Below are 21,200 nucleotides of genomic sequence, written 5' to 3' on the forward strand. Positions count from 1 at the left end.
TCACCACGGTATGTACTAGGGATGAGAGTGGGTCCAAATCCGGACCGGTAGACCCAGAGCCGGAAAACCCGGGAACCGGTTAATGGGATTTTGTAGGACCGAAAACCGGACCCGTATATAGGAACCGGTTCCAGTTCGGTTTCGGGTAAGGTACCGGGTAAAGTAGGTCTAGAAACGAAAAACCTGGAAATATCAAAGTGGGTCGGATGGAACTAGGTAAAGTTGGTCTAGAACCGGAAAACCTGAGAAAACCGGAATTTTTTGGTAATTACTTAGTGGTTGAACTTTGAAAATTTTCAGCTTTGATATCCCAACTTCGGGTAACTATAAATCATTGAATATTAAACCAAAAATGACAAAATTATAGTCTAAAATCATGAACAAACTCTAAACAACACGTTTCAAAAAATCTCATGATAATTTGACTCAAACGAATTAAATATGTATGTTTTAAAATTTCATAGAATACAAAAATAAAGCTGGAAAAAAATCGCAGCTTTGATATCCGACTTTGAGAGACTATAAATCAATGAACATGAAACCAAAACTAACAAAATTATAGTCTAAAATCATGTACAAACTTTGTATTAAATTTTGGAAAAAACCGCATGTTATTCCGATTTCAAACGAATTAGATATGCATGTTTTAAAACTATCACAAAATACAAAGAAAGCTGAAAAACATAAAATTTCCAACTTTGATATCCCAATTTTGAGAGACTATAAGTCAATGAATATAAACCCAAAAACGACAAAATTATAGTTTAAAATCATGTACAAACTGTAAACTACACTTTGGAAAAAATCTCATGTCAATCCAACTTGAAACGAATGAGATATGTATATTTTAAAACTATCACAAAATAGAAAAAAGCTGAAAAACATAGAACTTTCAGCTTTGATATCCAGACTTTGAGATACTATAACTTAATGAATATAAGCCTAAAAATGATAAAATTATAGTCTAAAAGCATGTTTTAAACTTTTCATAGAAGCCGGTTCCGGCCCCTAAAACCGGTTCCAGTTCCTAACACAGTTCTTGTTCTTAAACTCGGTTTACCCGGACCCGAAACCTGGATAGAGCCATTCTTTAAACCAGAAACCAGGACCAATTTTACATATTCTGGTTCTAACGGTTTCGGTTCCGGTCCAATTTTCCGATTCTAAATCTTATCCCTAATATCCACACCGCCCCTTAATAGCATGAAGATAATTTCAACCACACAATTTTTTTTCCTAAGCCTCCCTCTCCAATGGTAGAGAGATGATGTTGAACCTTATTATATATAGATAAATTTTTGTCAAGATGAATCGCACCCGGTGAATATAAATATTTATTTTAAAAGATTTTTTTTAAATTAATGACTATTTTCTAAAACGTCACATCCTCATGTGTCTATTTCATAAAACGCCACCTCTTTAAATATGACTATTTTTTCTTGTCTTTTTTTTTTATTATTATTTTTATTTTTATTACCCCATATTTCCCCGAGTTGATTACACCAAGTTATGTAAATGTAGGTTAATTAAGTTATACTTATGGGTCCCTTTAGTTATCTTACAAATGCCATTAACCGGTTTAGCCTGGAACCGGCTATAAAACCCATATATCACGCCGGTTGAAGCGACTATGAGTGAGCAGAGTTGGTAGGGCATCGCATTCGATATTCTGCCGCTCTCGTGTTTTCAACACACAAAACACGCATTTGAATAAGAAACTAGCCGCTTTCTTCTCTGTCTCCGATCATGTTAAGAATCCTCAAAACCCATTGAAAATCGACTTCAAATCAACTCAAAATGGCATCGTTTGGCTTAACTTTGTACTCTTTCGTCTACATTGGTTTGCTGTTTTGTGGGTTTTGTTTAGCTGCTGACCCGTTTGCAAATTTCGAACTCGACTTCTCTTATATTACAGCTTCTCCACTTGGTGTTCCTCAACAGGTGTGTTCCTCTCTTCTCATGTGCTCTGTTTCGTGTTTGTGAGTATGGTTTTTTGATTGTTTAGAGATGCTATAAGCTTTATGAATGTTATCAAGTGTTCGATGAGATGCCTAAATGATTCCCCTCTTTTGATCATTATACTGGAGAAATTGTAGCTAAAGTGATTTTTAGATTTTTACTTCCCCTCCCCCAGCTCACACACACAAAAGGGTAAAAACCTCCTTTAGGATTTTTGCTATTTTGTTTTTGGTTTCTATTCACCTTTTTTCCACCCTTTTTCAAATCAATCTTGTTTGAGTGTATTTCGAAAACAGGCAAAGATTGTATCATTTGAAATTTCTATCGTATAACTTTTTGCCATATTTGTCACTTCTCATTTCGATTTCTTTCTGTATAAAACTCAAATTACAGGTGATTGCAGTGAATGGAAAGTTTCCAGGCCCAACCCTAAATGTTACAACAAATTACAATGTAGTTGTCAATGTCAAGAACAGATTGGACGAAAGCCTCCTTGTTACATGGTATCATTTCCCTACCTTCATCCATACAATTACAGTTTCATTTCATTGAATCTAAATTCACAAAACAAATCCTATTTAATAGGCCTGGAATAGAAATGAGGAGAACTTCTTGGCAAGATGGAGTTCTTGGCACCAATTGTCCAATTCCTGCTAAATGGAACTGGACTTATCAGTTTCAAGTCAAAGATCAAATCGGAAGCTATTATTATGCTCCATCTATTAATTTTCAAAGAGCTTCGGGTGGATTTGGTGGATTTATCATCACAAACCGAAAAGTTATTTCATTGCCATTCAATACCCCTGATGGGGATATTGTCATTACTATTGGTGATTGGTATACTCGAAACCATAAGGTATTTATATTTGCAATTTCACACTTTATTAAGAATCGTGATGCGTTTATTATGTATCTAATATCATATCTATGGTTTATCTTATTTGAATTAAGGAATTACGAGCTTCACTTGATGCTGGAAAAGAACTCGGTATGCCAGATGGAGTTCTCATTAATGGCAAAGGACCTTTTCAATATAACTCCTCTGTTCCAGATGGAATTGAACATGAGACACTTAATGTCGATCCAGGTTGATTTTCTTAATTTGTGTTTTTGATATAATCATTATCTTCATGATTCTTTCAAGAATAAAAAACTATTTTATTTATAACAACAATGTATTTTCATTTTCATTATGGATATAACATATTGCTATTATGTTGTACATGTTTCATATTTCTATATTTCTTTCTTAAGGGTAAATTCGTAATGTAAATTGTAAATTGTAAATTATCTGAATGTCATTTTCCATTTACTGCAGGGAAAACTTACCGAATTCGTGTGGTAAATGTTGGAATTTCAACTTGTTTAAATTTCAGAATCCAAAGTCACACTTTAGTTTTAGCAGAAACAGAAGGACATTACACATCCCAACAAAACTATTCAAGTTTAGACATCCACGTAGGCCAATCCTATTCCTTTCTCGTTACAATGGACCAGAATGGAACCAGTGATTACTACGTTGTCGCAAGTGCAAGATTTGTAAACCAATCGGAATGGAATCAGGTCACAGGCGTCGCTATTTTGCACTACTCAAATTCCAAATCCCGGGCAGCTGGTCCCCTGCCCGACCCGCCCAACGATTCAAATGACAATTCCTTTGCAGTAAATCAAGCCATGTCCATCAGGATGAACAACACCGCAAGTGGGGCCCGCCCAAACCCGCAAGGGTCTTTTCGATACGGGTCGATAAATGTGACGGATGTGTATGTGTTGAAAAGCGTGCCACCTGTCATGATTAATGGGAAGAAGAGGGCGACATTTAATGGGATTTCGTTTGTGAATCCTGAAACGCCTGTGAGGCTTGCGGATAATTATAAAGTCAAGGGTTCTTATAAACTTGATTTTCCGAATATGCCCTTGGATAGACCTCCTACGATGGATAGATCGCTTATTAATGCTACGTATAAAGCTTTTGTGGAAATCGTATTGGAAAATAATGATACTGTTGTTCAAAGCTTTCATATGGATGGGTATTCGTTTTTTGTCGTCGGGTATATTTCTTTTTCCCTTTTTTTTTTAAATAACTGACACGTGGATTTTAATATTTTGTATTTTATAATATATTATTATATGTATATATGTATAGGATGGCATATGGGGAATGGACTGAAAACAGCAGGGGTTCTTATAACAGATGGGATGCAGTAGCACGCTCTACAACTCAGGTTTATTTTTTTACTTTTTATTTTTTAAAAAAAAATTTGTGGGATATTTATTTTTTTATTTTTTTAAAGAAATAAAAATTGTAAATGAAAAATATTGAATTTGATAGGTTTTTCCGGGAGGGTGGACGGCGATTCTTGTGTATCTTGATAATGCTGGAGCGTGGAATCTTAGGGCAGTGAATCTTGACCGGTGGTATTTAGGTCAAGAAACTTATATGCGAATTATAAACCCTGAAGATGATGGTCAAAAGACCGAAATGCCCCCACCTGGAAATGTCTTGTTTTGTGGTGCTCTTGCTCATTTTCAAAAGTATATATATAACCTTTTAAACATTTTCGTATTTTAGATTTGAGATTAACCAGTGATTTATTAATATTTTTTTTCTGATTTCAGACCACAAAGAATATCGGCTTCAGATGCTTTGAGGATAGAAGGATTGCTGAAACTGAAATCTAAGATTCTAGTGGTGTTTGTTGTTGTTATTTATATGATGATTTGAGGGTTGTTTCTAAGAGGTGGGATTTAGTTTAATTGTTCAAAGGAAGATTGCCTCTTGGGTGAATTAGTTTTTTTTTTTTTATTTTTTTTTATTTTTTTTAAGGTGCAGAAGTGTTCTTATTGGTAAAAAAGTGTAGGGTTATTATATTCATTGTATGCTGAAAGCAACGAAAGCATGAAAGGAAATGGATCATTGTTGTTTGGGATTTGTTAAAGGAATTAGATTTTTTTTTTTTTTTTTTTTTTTTACTTCATGGTTTTATCTGAATTTGGTTGAAGGGTTGACATTTTAATTAAAATATATGATTGTTTTAAGAATTGTAATTTTTTTTTTTTTTTTTTAATTTTTTTATTTATGAAACAAGGTATTTGTTTTTTATTATGTGTATATTTTAATGTATACCAATTTGCTGCAAACGTATTTATTTGAAAGCTCCATAATTTTTAATTGTTTTTTGTGTGTTTATTTTAGTTTTTATCATTCATAGGATTTAATTTTTTTTTGAACCGGTAAATATATTAAAATAAAGAGAGAGCCTCCCACAAACGCACTAGGCAACATCCCAACAAAAAAATTACAAAACAAGAGAAAAAAAAGAAACAAAACAGCCCTTTCAAGTGGCAGAGAAAGGACAAATAGTTCAAAAAATTACAAAACAGGAAAAGAAAAGAAACAAAACAGCCTTTTCAAGTGCAAGAGAAAGGGCAAATAGTCCAATCAAACAAGTTACATATACCTTTTTTTTCTCGTTTAAACCATAAATACATTGGATTTAATGATATCCGCCACTCTTTCTAGAGTTGTTTTTATATTGTTGAACACCTTGTCATTCCGAAACTCTCCATATATACCAAAGCATGCCATAGCAAATGTTGATTAGCATCCTCCTTCTCTTTAGGCAAGTTCCCTAACTGTACACGAAGTCCAGAACTTCAAAAATACACAAGAAGCTGGAATGTTGGATTCCACATCATCTAAACACCAAATTCGTTATGGTACATGCTGCAGGACATCCACATAACAAGTTGTCATTACTAACTCTCTATATACACCAAAGCATGTCATAGCAAATGCCGATTAGCATCCTCCTTCTCTTTAGGCAAGTTCCCCAACTGTACACGAAGTCCAGAACTTTAGAAGTACATGAGAAGCTGGAATGTTGGATTCCACACCATCTAAACACCAAATCCGTTATGGTACATGCTACACGACATCCGCATAACAAGTGATCTGTAATCTCTTCCATTACTCCACAGTAGCTGCAATTCGTATCCACACTGATAATTCCTCTTCGATGAAGATTAACTGCTAAAGGGATCCGATCTAATTTTGCACGCCAATCAAAACATGTTACTTAACTATCTATTATTTATTTATCTATATATTTATTATAATAGATAATTTATTTCAACCATATTTATTTATTTAAAACCTCAATAACTTATACTTCTTTTTTAAAATCATGCAATGAATTTATTTTTTATTTTTTATTATTCTAATTCCAATATTAACTCTTGAAAATTTCAACCTAATACATACTTAGTTTATTGACTAAAATTTAATGTTAAATATGATGATAAATAAATATAAATCAAAATGTTAAAACTTATTTGTTTATGCTAAAAGCTATTTTTTTTAATTGAAATCCCAAATTAACAAAAAACTGAAAAAAGTGTTTTTATTTTTTTATTTATTATAATGATATATATATTTTTTTCAAAACAAGTATTCTTTAATTAATTAAAAGTAATAGTAGTTATAAAATCATAAAATTTAAAAAATATTATGTTATCTTGAAAACAATAGATGATATTTTAAATAATGACCATTATTAAAAGAGGGGAAATGACATATTAGTTCATTGAACTTTTAAGTTATAGTTCATCGAAGGTGGTTTTGAAGGCAAAGGGCAAATCATCGAGAGGATCAAAGCCATCAACCCATCAGATGATAAATCAACATCGAAGCTCTCGAAGGAATGGAGTACATGGATGATGAAGAAAGCTAAAGTCATCACTCATCACTCATTACAGATTTATACCCTTGGTCATCATCATCGACATGAACTCAGAGCCCAAACCATCAATCTCTCAGCTCCTCAACCCGGTTTGAATCGTAATAATCCTTGTCTATTCGTCGAATTTCATTCTAAATCATGTCGAATCTATATCTAGATATAAGTTAGGGATTTTGTTTGTTTGTGTATTTGCTAGGCGTGGCTAATTGAATCGTTTGATATGTAGTTATATAGTTCTCTATTTCTGTTACGAATCATTATGATTGGTATGAGTTAATTTGCTATATTTAGTCTTTATTCATATATGCTTACATGTATTGCAACAACATATATGGTAGATTGCCTTGTGTTAAGCAAAAACATGTTGGTTTTTTTTATTGAAATTTTATAAGCTTTTTATGTTATTTTTCTGTATTGTATTTGGGAAATTATAAGCTTCTTTTGTTATTTGGCAATATTAGATTGCCGAAGCTGATGTAGAATGTTGGAAGATTTGGAAAATTAAATCTAGTTCATTGCATCTATGCTTATAACATATAGAAGGAAAAATGTTTGTTTAATTTGATTGTAACAGATAGTTACAACTTATATATGCTATGAGTCTTATGAATGTATCAACAATATTATCTCCATTTAATTAAATATGATCAAGCCAACTATAACAAGATGTCAGTTTGGGATATAATAAGGAAAGGTCAAGAAATGTCAACTTGACAATATCGAATAGGAGTCTAATTTGATGTTGAAAAATAACAGTATCCATAATACATAAAAACGAACGTAACAAAAACTAAAAATTGAAACAATCAGTGACCACAGCGTGGCCGATCGTGCCTACAGCGTGGCTCTTGAACAAACAGAAAAATTCAAATAATGCAACAAAATAACTTTTTGCGGTTTTTACCCCATAAAAAGGATCGAATAACTAAACTTAATTAAATAAAAAAATCAAATACGCCATTCTCTGACAATGTTGCCAAAAACTTGCATAAAAATACCTATCAACTTTTAAATTTATAAACCTAACTAACTTGACTTTTTGAAACAACCAACTACAAAATAAAATTGAAAAACTCTAGCAAGAAGCTAGAGGAAAACCAAAAATTACATAAAGTCAAAGGATTGATCAACCAATCAAGCCATTTAAAACTACGTTTACTATATCAATTACTAAATTAAAGGAAAGAGAACTCTCGTATATCATATAAAATGTTGTCTTTTCTCATCTTGCCATCACCAAAAACCTTATCATTCCGAAACTTCCATAAAAACTAGAATATCGTTGCCACAATCACATCCAAAGCACACTTTTATTCACATTACACTTCAAACCATCCACCTTGTCAAATAAAGTCGCAATCGAGATAACCCGACCAATGCTAACATCCATCCATTTAAAGATAGCATCCCATGTTCTAGCTGCTACCTCACATCTGATAAACAAGTGATCCAATTGTTCATCTTCCAAATTACAATAAGGACATAATAAAGAAGGAACATCAATGCCATAGTGATCTAAGTTACTACGAGTAGGCAATCTATCCAAAAGAGATCCCCACACAAGAATATTAACCTTACGCGGTGAGAAAGTGTTGTCTGAGAAAGTTTTCTGACTATGAAAGAAATCATGCTATTTGATTGTATATCTTAATGTGTTGAATGATGAAAAATGACTATATTACTCTGTTGTTTTGTACTGCGATGGGTGAAGTTGCTGAATAATTATAAAAACATACAAATTGTCATACAAAATTAAAATTTCACAATAATCATTTAAAAATCCAAATACAAATTGTCATACAGAATAATTAAATAGAAATCAATTAAATTAGGGACTAAATTTGTAAGGGAAATTTTCAAGTATAAAATGACTGAATTCGTAACATTTGATAAACCATAGGGACCATTTTTGAAATTTGTTTGAAAAATGAATTACTTTGGTGAAAGAAGGAGGGAAGGCTCGAACTCACGACCTCCACCCTCCTTGTATTACAACAAAAGCCTTAACCATTTGAGTTGATTGCTTACTTGGTTATAACATTTTAAAACTAATTTATATAATAACTAAAACATTAATACTTAAATAATAAATAAATTACAAAAACATTTTATTTACATAATTTTTTTTAAATAAAACAAAATGTATTTTAGTCGTATTACAAAAAAAATAGTTTTTTATAAACAATTTGTATGTATTTATTTTATGTAAAATATATTTTTTATTTCTTTGAAAAATACATTTTCATATAAAAAAATATGCTTTTGTAATATATATATATATATATATATATATATATATATATATATATATATATATATATATATATATATATATATATATATATAAAATAATAATAATTAACACTACTCATGACATAAAAAAATGTATAAATTTTTTGGGTCGCTAGTTCTAAAACCATTTTTTTTCAGTTATATGTATTAAAAACAACTTAACATTGATTTGTTATGTATCTAAACAATTTATACACTTTTGATTTTTTTGATTTTTTTTATGTTAAGAGTACTATTAGTTATTGTTATTTCGAAAGGATATATTACTATTTCTTTTCATCTTCATTTCAACCATACGATTTAGAACTTGCAATTAAGATGACATACCCATTTTAAATAAGATATATAACCGAATAGGTTTTTTATGTTTTTTTTTAAATACATATAACCGAAAAATGGTTTTCGGAAAACCTATTGGTCCAATTGGTTTTCTGAAAATCGTTTTTTCGGTTATATGTATTTAAAAAAGATGAAATACATATTTTAAATAAGATTAAATATGTACTTTAATTAAGGTGAAATATGTATTTTAGAACTAGCGACCCCAAAATAATTAATATATTTTTTTTTCTCATAAGTAGTGTTAATTATTATTATTTCAAAGATATACAAAAATATATTTTACAAAAACATATTTTTTATACGAAAACTTATTTTTTAAAGAAACAAAAAAAATATATTTTACGTAAAATAAATACATAAAAATACATACAAATTTTTTGTTAAAAACTATTTTTTTGTAATATGACTAAAATACATTTTGTTTTATTTAAAAAGAATTATGTAAAAAAAATGTTTTTGTAATTTATTTATTATTTAAGTATTAACGTTTTAGTTACTATATAAATTAGTTTTAGGAAGTTATAACCAAGTGAGCAATCAACTCAAATGGTTAAGGCTTTTGTTGTAATACAAGGGAGGTGGAAGTTGCGAGTTCGAGCCTTCCCCTTTAGCAAATTAATTCACTTTTTCAAATAGATTTCAAAAATGGTCATTGTAGTTTATCAAATGTCACAAATTCAGTCTTTTTATATTTGAAAAGACGAAAATGCCCTTACAGATTAAGTCTCTAATGACGTTTTACTAACAGTGTTAGTAAAAATGGCCAATTTTGCACGTTTTGCAAACCACAAGGACCATTTGCATCAAAAAAATTAGCAGAACTAACTTTGTGACTTTTGGTAAACCACACAGACTATTTTTGTAATTTTGTCTATTTATTAATATATAATAATCGTGTATGGTGGATTATTATATCCAATAAAGTAAATTAGGATGAGATATTTTAAAATAAATTAGGAAGGTGGTGTTGTAAAAAAAATTATTTATCTAATAAAAATTAATTAAAAACAATTAACTAAAAGAAATTAATAATCCAATAAAATATATTTATTAATATATAAATATTATATATTATAAATAATATTTATTAATATATAATAATCCAGTAAAAAAGTAATAATCAATTAAAAAAGAAATTAAAAAAAAGTTGTTTTAAAAAATTAATAATCCAATAAAAAAAGATGCGAGGTTTGAGGCACAATTATCTTTCCGGCTCATTCAACAAAAAAAAATGTTTTGTGACTTTTTGGGAAAGACATTTCTTACTGGGTAAGACCAGTTTTTTTGTGTAAATCAAACAATCTTTTCGGTCCATTCAGCCAAAAATATTTGTTTGGACCTAGAAAGATGTCTATCAAACGGGGCTTAACTCTTGAAAATTTCAACCTAATATATATTTAGTTTATTAACTAAAATTTAATGATAAATATGATGATAAATTCAAAATATCACTAAAACTTAATTGTTTTTACTAAAGACTACTTTTTTTTTTTTTTTAATATTTTAAAACCTTAAATATAATGTTAGATATTAAACCATTAATTGAAATTCCAAATTAACAAAAAATTGAAAAAATTGTTTTTTTATAATGATATACTTTTTTTCAAATAGATAAAATTTTTAATTAATTAAAAGTAGTAATAGTTATAAAATCATAAAATTAAAAAATGTTACGTTATCTTGAAAACAATAAATGATATTTCAAATACGGATCATTATTAAAAAAAAATAACACATTAGTGCATCAAACTTTTAAGTTCTAGTTCAAATGATACTAACTTTTTAATTTTTTTTAATTTTTTATGGGGGGCATAAAGTGGAATTTGCCGATTTTAAATGGTCATTTTAGAGATTGTGAAGGGGTAATCCGGTTACCCCATACTATATCATCAGATAAATATGCTACATAAGACACTTCTTGTCGCCTCTGCTCCTTCTCCTCCTTCTCTTCCTTTTCTATTTTCTACTGAAATCCTATGACACCCAACATACACCTCCGATTTCATTCTTATGGCTACCTCCACCATCAAATCATCCACAACCACCACCTTCTCCATCTATCACCCACCGTTGTCGCCAGCAATCTTTCACAAGTGTCGTCGCTAAACCACATTTCTTAATTGTTGACGACTCGGCGTAGTACTTCGTTGGAACTGCAAAATTCGACAATATAATCAGTCATCCTAAGTTTTTTCATCACCAGAAACTCAAAAAATCAGGTTTGTTCATCCCCATGGTTTCAGGAATATCTAATGCACAACATGCAAAAACATGAAATGTGTTTATCAGCGATTTTTGAAATGTACTTTCCCCATATCTTCGATTTTAGAGACATTTGTTCATCACCCACGATTTTGTTCATCATCTACCATTTTAGAAAATGTGGTCTGCTTTATCACTTGATATCAGAAATCTGTAGAACTCAAAACTCGAATTAAAAAACACATGGTTTCAGAAAACCCTAGAATGCAAAACACAAAATTTCAAAAATAAGTGATTTTAGAAACCCTATAAATCGATTTTAGGAACATAAAAACCACTTTTTTGTTTATCGTGTTCCATCTTTGTGGCATCCGTCATCGTCGGCTTGTAGAACCTCCAATGCAACACCTCTATGTGGAATCCATGTGGTCTAACTAGAAAGCCACATCATTTTTGAGTAATCAACCAAATCTACAAAAATAGGTAGGTGGTACGAGTAACCAGATGCAATAGGTAACAGGTAACATCTTGTTTCCAATCATTCCTTATTTTAGGGTCGTGGGCCGGAAGTTGATTGTGTAAGGCTTTAGACCTTAACGAGGCAAGGTTTAGTCCTTATGGAAGAAGGTAATGATAGTTAAGAGATTTAACCCTTGAATTGTGTTTCTGGGCCGAAGGGTAGAAAGGGAAAAGTCATAGGCAGGGTTCTTGCATGAAAAATGGTTTTTTGTTCGGGAAGTTTTTAGTCCAAGATATCTAGATAATATTGTGGGGCTCTTCATTATTTTTCCATGGATATAAAGATTGTCTAAATTGGAGTTAGAATGAAGAAGTTATGACCGTTCAAAGTTTGTAGGGTTTTGGGTTGAGCCTAGTACGCCGGCATATAGGGTATGCGTTGGGCGTACTAGGCAAGAATGATCGTGGGATCTAACCTAGTACGCTAGGCGTACTAGGAGTATGTTGAGCATACACAATTAGGTGCCAAACCCTAATTTGAGGGTTTTGAGCCCTATTTAAGCTCCTTAACTTCTCCAAACCCTTTCCATTTTCAGCTTCCACCCCTTCAACGTCCTTCATTGAAACCCTAACCCTAGTTTGAGCCTTGTAAGCAAAAAAGAGGTGTTTTTAAGTGCCTTGGAGTGATCTTGGTGCATCTTGGAAAAGAGGGAGCTCATTGGAGAAGTGTTGGTTGCATTAGAGCTTGTAGATCCAGACCTTGTTCACCTTGATCCTTATTCTAGAGTTATAAAGATTAAATCTTGATGATGCATTTGTTAGATTTAGTTAGTTTTGGGTGTTATGAGCTTTTGGTCATTTTAGAGCATAAAGTTTAGATCTTGAAAGTTTATGTCCTTGTTATGGATAAAGTTGGAAACTTTATCCATGTAAACATCATTTTGATTCAGATCTGAGGGTTAGAGAGTTGGACTTAATGGATTAAGTTGATAAAAATGCACTTTTTGTCCCTTTGAGACTTAAAGACTAGATCTCGGTTGTTTGGATCATTCTAATGGATAAATTTGGAAACTTTATCCATTATCGAGTTATTGGGAAACATAAAAATGTAATCTTGGTCCCTTATTCCCTTCCATGCAAATGTTAGAGAGCTTAAGAGCTTAAGATAAGTTCGGGTCTTGGTGTTGGGAATTTTTTATGCATGTAAACTCATAAAGATGGAAACATTATAGTTTGAAATGATGTTTGGGCGTTGGATCTGTTGGGTTTTAGTATACTACAACATCCTATGGTGCACATACAACCCGAAATGCTTTAGATCTATGTTTTCTCTAATTATATATGCAATATTGTTTCCAAAACATTAAGCCTACAACTAGCATACAATTGACATAAACAACATAAAATACTAGTTAGGAGCTTACCTCTTTATGTAGCTTGTAGAACTTGCTGTATTTGGCCTTTAAGAACTTAGCACCCCAAGTGTGATGTCTCAAACGGTTCACAACACACCTAGGACAAAGGAGAACTTGAGAGAGATGTTGCTAGCTCCAAAATTAGCTCTAATGAACTCCAAGAACTCTAGTGATCAATTTTGGGTGCTAAGGGAGTCCTTTTATAGTGTGGCAAAGTCTAGGGTTACATCCATGCAAACCCTAATGCTCATGGCCTTTCATATTACTTAGACTCCATAGGTTAAACCTCCATGGACTATCCATGGACTACCATATTGGTTTAGCCCATACTAAATAACAATTGACCCACACTATAAGAATCATTGATTTACCAAATCAATCCCCATATATTTAATTAGTCTCTTTTGATCACATAATTAATTCCAAATTAATTCATGATCAATACTAATTAAATAATATGACTTCATATTAATATATTAGAACTTATAATATATTAATAAATCATAAGTAACCTCTTACTCAAGTATCTATCCTATGAAATTGTCCTGGTGATATGCAACCCGAAATGGACCATGCTACTCTCGGGTCAAGTACATACCAATTATAGTTATGGGCTTAGACACCTAATCGAACATGATCTGCAATTGGAAGAAAGGACTTCATGAAATAAGCACTTAATGGGGAAGTGACTTTTGGTCGAGTACATTGGCCGTACTCCCTTGGAAGCCCATTCTGGACCTTGAGTACGCTAACCGTACATGCTGAGTATGTTGGGCGTACTCAGCTTGAGTCAACTCGGTTGACTTCGTTGATTTTGACTTTGACTAGGATTTGACCAAGTTTGAACTAAGGGTATTTTCGTTATTTTGAGTTATATTTGAGATTGGTTACTATTTGTTGAATAGGTGATCGGTAGAGCTGATATTTGGAGCAGTGTCCTGTTTAATGACCTTTTCAGACTGCGATGCGAGTTTTCCTCACTGCATTTGTGGGTCGAAGGCTCCAATTCCGACCCACTAAATCATGTATCATAGTTATAGGATTTTTCCTTGTTGTATTGATCTGTTAGAATTGAGTCCTGATATATAAGATGTTGCTATGCGGTATTGATTTATAGATCTACATGTTTGTCTGTGAAATGGTTATATGTTATCTATTATGTATATGTCGACATGTTATGGTTTTGGATTGAGGCTTTACGGCTATGTGCATGAGCCAATAGACCGAGGGTATTCCAGTCCAATGGCTTAGTGGACCCAAGGGTATTCTAGTCCGATGACTGAGTGGGCCGAGGTATTCCAGTCCGACGACTATTGAGCTGGGGGTAATCCAACCCGATGGTTGTGAACCCATGGGTATTCCATTCCGGTGACTGATTAGAACCAACATGTAACACCCAAAGTTTTGAAGGCCAAGAAAGGAAAGAAAACCTTAATGTTAAGGGGCGACTCGGCGAGTCCGAGCGGGATCCGGGTCGAGGAGTAAGTGACCGACTCGGCGAGTCGGCCAAGGTGACTCGACGAGTCTGGTCTGTGCGTGGAAAACCCTAAATTCGGGACTTGGAGCCTATATAAACGTCTTAATCGCCTTCCTAGGGTTCCTTACTACCTCTTAAGCCCTGGATATCAAACCCTAGCCACCATATCCTCTATTTGAGCCATTTATTGCCTTCAAGAGTGCATTAAGCTTGGAGAAAGAAGAAGAATCTTGAGAGTGCAAGAAGGAGGCTGTAGATCCGGGATTGGGAAGACATTTTTGAGCTTTTGGAGGTATAAACTAGTTCCTGGACCCTTTTTGCATCTAGATTTATGTGTGGTTGTTGGCTCTTTAGCCATAATGATATTATCTTGAGTTAGGAGCCAGATCTGGAGTTGCTACTTCAGATCCAAGTGTGTTATGGACTGGAGAAGCATAAAGTATCAGCCCTTGAGTCGATTTTGAAGCCCCTTGGCCTTTAAACCCTACTTTATGGTGCTTTTTGCCTAGATCTCTCTCTCTACACGTAAAGTTTGCAACTTTACGTGGGGGATAGGCTTGGGAAGGGTAGATCTACAGTTTGGAGTCCATGCATGACTCGAAAGTCCTCTGCATGTATGTAGATCTGAATAAACTCGGCAAGTCCTTCGAGTGGACTCGGCGAGTAGCTTGAAGATGAGGAGGAACTCGACGAGTGGGATGAACAGCTCGTCGAGTCGGATGAAGATGGGCATGAACTCGACGAGTTGGATGAACAACTCGACGAGTTGGATGAAGATTGCCTTGTGCTCGGCGAGTCTGCTCTTGGACTCGACGAGTCAGGTTGCGTAGCCCCAAACCCTTCGAGTTGAGATTCGAATCAGTGAGTCAGGTGGAGACTCAGCGAGTTGGTCAGGTCAGGACTCAGAAATCGTGGGACTCGGCGAGTCATGGACTGACTCGGCGAGTCATGTCGCGAATGGAAGGACCCTGAGTATGTGAACTCGGTGAGTCAGTAAGTGGACTCGGCGAGTAGGGTTGACCTGGAAGGGTTGACTTTGACTAGGACTTTGACTTGAACAGAGTTGACTTGGTTGTCTGTCAGGGGTCAGTTTGACTCAGTGTTGTATTGATATTGGTAGCTCGGGGAGCTAGTGGAGCAGCAGTTCGGAGTCAGTGGTCAGGTAGCGGTCAAAGGGATTAGCAGCAGCAGTTCAGCAGTATCAGGTGAGTTTCCCATTGTATGAATGGGTCTACGGCCACAATGTCAACCCATGTAGTTATGAGTAGAAGACCCAGGGGTTAGCCCTAGGCACAATATGCTAGTATGATACTCGGGACGAGGTCCAATGATAGAGGGCGGGTGCCCAAGGAATGGTTTATGTGATAGTTTATACTTGTTGTCTGTGTGATACCTGTATGTGCCTGGTAGGGAGGTGAGTGTGGGCGAGGTCCTGTATCTCACCAATAGCAAAGAGTGGATGGTGTTCCACATCTCATTAGCAGCAGAGCAGGGGCGAGGCCCAAGTCAGGAAAGGAGTGAGTGTGGGCTGGGCCCGTATCTCACTACCAGTAGGAGCATGGACGGGGTTCCGTGACTCATCAGTAGCAGGTCAGGGGCGGGGCCCAGAGATAGGCGAGGCCTTAGGACAAGATCCGTTAGTATGTGTTTAGCTTATGTGAGATGTTTATGTGCTATTATATGTTAGTGGACGAGGCCCTGTGACAGGCGAGGCCTACGTGAAATAGATCTGTATCCGAGCGGGGCTGGAAGCCAGGCGGGGCCTGGAGCGGCGGGGCCATTGTAGTGGGCGAGGCCCGAGGTAGGGGGCGAGGCCCAGGATAGCGGGAGCGGCCCAATATGTGCGGTATGTGGTAGGGTGGGGAACTCACTAAGCTTCGTGCTTACGGTTTTCAGTTTTGGGTTCAGGTACTTCCGGTAGCGAATGATGGAGCTCGGGATGATTGCATGGCACACACCAGAGCTTAGACAGCCTGGGAATGTTTACTCTGATAACGAATATGTATTTTGGAAACTAATACTTTGTTTATGATGGAAAACGATGAATTTGCTTAATGTAATGTTTTATTAAATGAAATTTTTAGTCTTGAATTTTGGGACGTTACACAACATGCATGATTATATATGTTATCTGTTTGTGTGGTGGTTCCTTGGTGGAACTCACTCAGCTTCTTGCTTACAATTTCAGTTTTATGCTTCATGTACTTCAGTTGTCGGGGCAATGCGGAGGCTTGATCGTGCACATCCTTCCTTTTTATGAGAATTAATTTTGGGGATACTCTGATTTGTAACTATTGACACTTTGGAAACTATGTTTGTAAATGCTTATGGTTTTGGATTGGTTTCAAAAATGAAAATTTTTACCGTGATTTTCTAGATGTTACAAATTGGTATCAAAGCCCTAGTTTTAGAGAAATGGATGAACATTCGTGTGAATCTAGACTCAAACTAAGGATCTGTACAGGTTTTGAATTATTTTCAAATTAAATTCAAACTGTTTTCAAAAGCAAACCAGGAAGTGTGAGAGGTGTACGATCAGCCGGAGCAAGAAAGTATACCCCAAGTTACAAAATTATTAGTTATTTAGGATGATTATGGTAGAACTGCATGCTAGTGATAGGCTAGGGTTCTTCAGGAATTTCATGATAGAATTGTCTGATGTATGATGCCTAATAGCCTATGAGAACTTCTTATATGTTAGATGAAATTGACATCATTACTGTAGTCGCTTAGTACGTGCATCATAGCTGTACATAACAAAGATTCTATAGCCTGAGAATGTTTAAGTTAACTTTATTTCTTGTTCTTGTCTGATCAATGTCTTAGGGTGGAGTCAAGTATTCGAATGTCTATGGGATCCAACGTTATGTATGATTAGCATACACGAGTGGCTGCAGGGTTGGTGGAAGTTTCATGAGTGGGTGTAGTTCATAGCCGATCAGCATGAGGAATCATTAGCCGCTCTTGAGAGAGTAAGGACAAGATGAATGTGTGTCCTAGATGCTTGGGCCTGGAGTTCATAAAGATTGTATGAGGATTTGCATGATTTTATTGTGTCTTAGTTCCAGTCAACTCCACTGCTCGAATGCTGCTTTCTTTGTGCTTTGTAGGACTTATATTAATGTGAGTTAACTATAAAATGAATACATTAAATTACATGCTACGAATGTTAAATAATCTTAGAGTGAAGCATTTGGTCCTTGTAACATCCCAAATTTCGAGTCCGAAAATTTCTTTTAAAAACATTACTCATTCATAGCGTTAAGTCATTCAAACATACAAAAAGGGTTTATATGACAAATCATAGTTTCATTTCCAAAACACTTGTTTAATTATCAGAGTAAACATCCCAGGCTAACTTACCATGGTGTGTGCACTGCAACCCTCCTGAGCTCCTCTTCTGAAAACTGAATAACTAAAACCAAAATTGAAAACTGTAAGCAAGAAGCTTAGTGAATTCCCCAACCTACCGCATACCATACATATCTACTGATCCATACATGCCATACATAACACTGAGCACATAACCACATATTGGGTTCCCGTCCGCAGCATTGGGCCTCGCTCGCTATCGGACCTCGTCCATCACCAGGCCCCACCTGGCTTCGAGCCCTGCTCGGCGTACATATCTGTTTTCCTTAGGCCCCGCCTGTCTCCGGGGCCCGCTTGCTAACATATACTAGCATACAATCATATCACAACACATAACTAACATAATTTATTGGATTACTGTACTAAGGTCTCACCTATCTTGGGCCTCTCCCCCGTCCTACTACTGTTGAATCATGGAACCCCGTCCACGCTCCTACTGACAGTGAGATACGGGTCCAGCCCACACTCACTCTTTCCTTTACTTGGGCCTCGCCCCTGCTCTACTGCTAATGAGGTATGGAACACCATCCACACTTTGCTATTGGTGAGATACGGGACCTCGCCCACACTCACCCCCTACCAGGCACATACATGTATCACACAGACAACAAGTATAACTATCATACAAACCATTCCTTGGGCACCCGCCTGCTAACATTGGACCTTAGTCCCGAATTTCATAGTAACATACTGTGCCCAGGGCTAACCCCCGGGTCTTTCTACTCATAACTACATGGGCCGGCATTGTGGCCGTAGACCCATTCACACAAAGGGAAACTCACCCGCACCGCTGAACTTTACTGATAACCCTCTGGCTGCTGACCGACAACTCTCTGATCTGCTGCTCCACTAGCTCCCCGAGCTACTAATATCAATTTAACATTTAGTTCCAAACTGAACTCTAGAAGTCAAACTAAGTCAACTCTGGTCAAAGTCAAAGTCCTAGTCAAAGTCAACCTTCCAGTTGACTCGACTCGCCGAGTCAACGCATAGACTCGCCGATTCCCTAAACTCAGAAACTCTCCAAATACGACTCAACTCACCGAGTCACCCCAAGACTCGTCGAGTTCAACGATCTATGAGTCCCATCCTGTCCAACTCACTATGTCACCACTCAACTCACTGATCTGCGTCTTAACCAGAAAAGGTTGAGGTTCTGCGGCCAGACTCGCCGAGTCCAAGGCAATCTTCAACAAACTCGTCAAGTTGTTCTTCCAACTCGCCGAGTTCACGCTCATGTTCATAAAACTCGCCGAGTACACCCATGTGACTCGCCGAGTCTCTTCAGATCTCAATTCATACAATGGCTTTTCGAGCCATGCAGGGGCTCCAATCCATAGATCCACTCTTCTACAGTGTATCCCCTACGTAAAGTTGCAAACTTTACATGAAACCAAGGAGCTAAAGGCCCAATCCATAGATCCACTCGCCGAGTACACCCATGTGACTCGCCGAGTCTCTTCAGATCTCAATTCATACAGTGGCTTCTCGAAGTCCGCTACGTCCAACTGTCCTACAATTTGCTCATATCACCTTTACCTGATGACTATAACTCCGACCGACCACTCTTATGGACCTTCCGCCTGGTTACCTAGAATAAAACTAGTCCTTGTAGTTATCAATCCTCAAGTGCACTCTAATCCCACCAATCCTGAGCACACAACTCACTCAACTGACAATCCTTCTAGTACTCCCCGAGTACTTATGCCGAAATCCTGGGGGTTCATCCCCTTTTTCCTTGCGTGTTTTCTGTCCTTCCCAAGGAAACGTTCCACCATGAACCACCTCCTCTACCACTATGAAGGACATATCCTTCATGGTATCCATTACTCCAGCCACTCACAGTGCTGGTCACTACTGTCGATACCTACCGAACACTTCATGCTACTATAACTTAGCGCTGAGCACCCAGCCCAGCGTATGGATCAGATAATCCTTTGAGTAAAAGATTCATCCCTGTAATGCTTAGACACCAACGAGAGATGCACAACAGGGTCAAACCCTTCCCTATGAGATTATCCAACCCTGTTGCGAGAGGCGTAGCACTCCTCGGTCAACTAGCTGTCCTGTGCCATACTTCTCTAGCATCACTTCCCTGCCTTAAAGTCCTACCGTTTCCCATTCGCCTTCCGAATGGACCGAGACCACCCTGGTCCCTCTACAGATTCTGCTGATAACTGGGTTACCGGATACTCACCGGTCGCTACAACTAGCATAATCTCTTAGTCGCTCGCAGCGACTTCCGAAGAAACTTCGGCTATCTAAACTGCTCTATCTATCCTGCCACTCTGGCGCTACAAGTCTTGGGATCCTCGATCCCTTAACTTGACCCTAAGGTCCCTACCAGGTCCCACCTATGCTGCTATAATCTCATGGGCCTCACCCACGGGTCTCACCCGACTATATCCTAGAGTGGTCCTCCCCTCTAGTCTTACCTGCCTAACTACTATCGCACAGGCCTCGCCCACGGGTCTCACCCAATCCTACTCCCAGGTCTCACCTATACTGTTGCTAACATATGGGCCTCGCGCACGGGTCTCATCCAACTGCATACTGGAGTGGCCTCACCTAACAAGGGCTATGTATGCCAACTCCATACTAAACCTCAACGACTTAGTCTTTCTTGATCCCCATTGTGCTGACTAGGAGATACGGGCCTCCGCCCACACTCCGTGAACTAAATTACTAATGAACGCTATGGATTACCCGCAGTCTTACGACACTTTCCTCATGACTTGCTGCTGGGGAATGCTGCGGCTACCCCACAGTCTTATATCCCGCCTAAACTCGCACCTGGCAAAGGCTCTGCGACTTGGATTTCCCGAACCAGTCACCCGCTAGACATGAATACACAAACTTAAGGTTGGAAAGTTTCTCCAACTCCCAACTAACCTGATCCCCCATCCAAATAGCCACTTGAGCTGCTTCCTTCCTTACCAA

The 21,200-nt window shown here is 36.3% G+C and overlaps 1 protein-coding gene and 1 pseudogene across 1 annotated transcript; both read left to right on the top strand.

Annotated features, from left to right (window-relative positions):
* Positions 1–1,450: 1,450 nt before the first annotated feature.
* LOC111901628 (monocopper oxidase-like protein SKS1) lies at positions 1,451–4,747 on the top strand. Its single transcript, XM_023897507.3, has 8 exons — positions 1,451–1,941; positions 2,353–2,462; positions 2,545–2,815; positions 2,911–3,046; positions 3,278–4,010; positions 4,106–4,184; positions 4,292–4,494; positions 4,579–4,747. The coding sequence occupies exons 1-8, from the start codon at positions 1,798–1,800 to the stop codon at positions 4,682–4,684; spliced, it is 1,782 nt and encodes a 593-aa protein (XP_023753275.1). The 5' UTR covers positions 1,451–1,797; the 3' UTR covers positions 4,685–4,747.
* Positions 4,748–5,754: 1,007 nt separating this feature from the next.
* Positions 5,755–6,998, top strand: LOC111901797 (mitochondrial import receptor subunit TOM7-1-like; annotated as a pseudogene).
* The last annotated feature ends 14,202 nt before the right edge of the window (positions 6,999–21,200 follow it).

This window comes from Lactuca sativa, chromosome 9, assembly GCF_002870075.4.
Source record: "Lactuca sativa cultivar Salinas chromosome 9, Lsat_Salinas_v11, whole genome shotgun sequence".
NCBI lineage: Eukaryota > Viridiplantae > Streptophyta > Magnoliopsida > Asterales > Asteraceae > Lactuca > Lactuca sativa.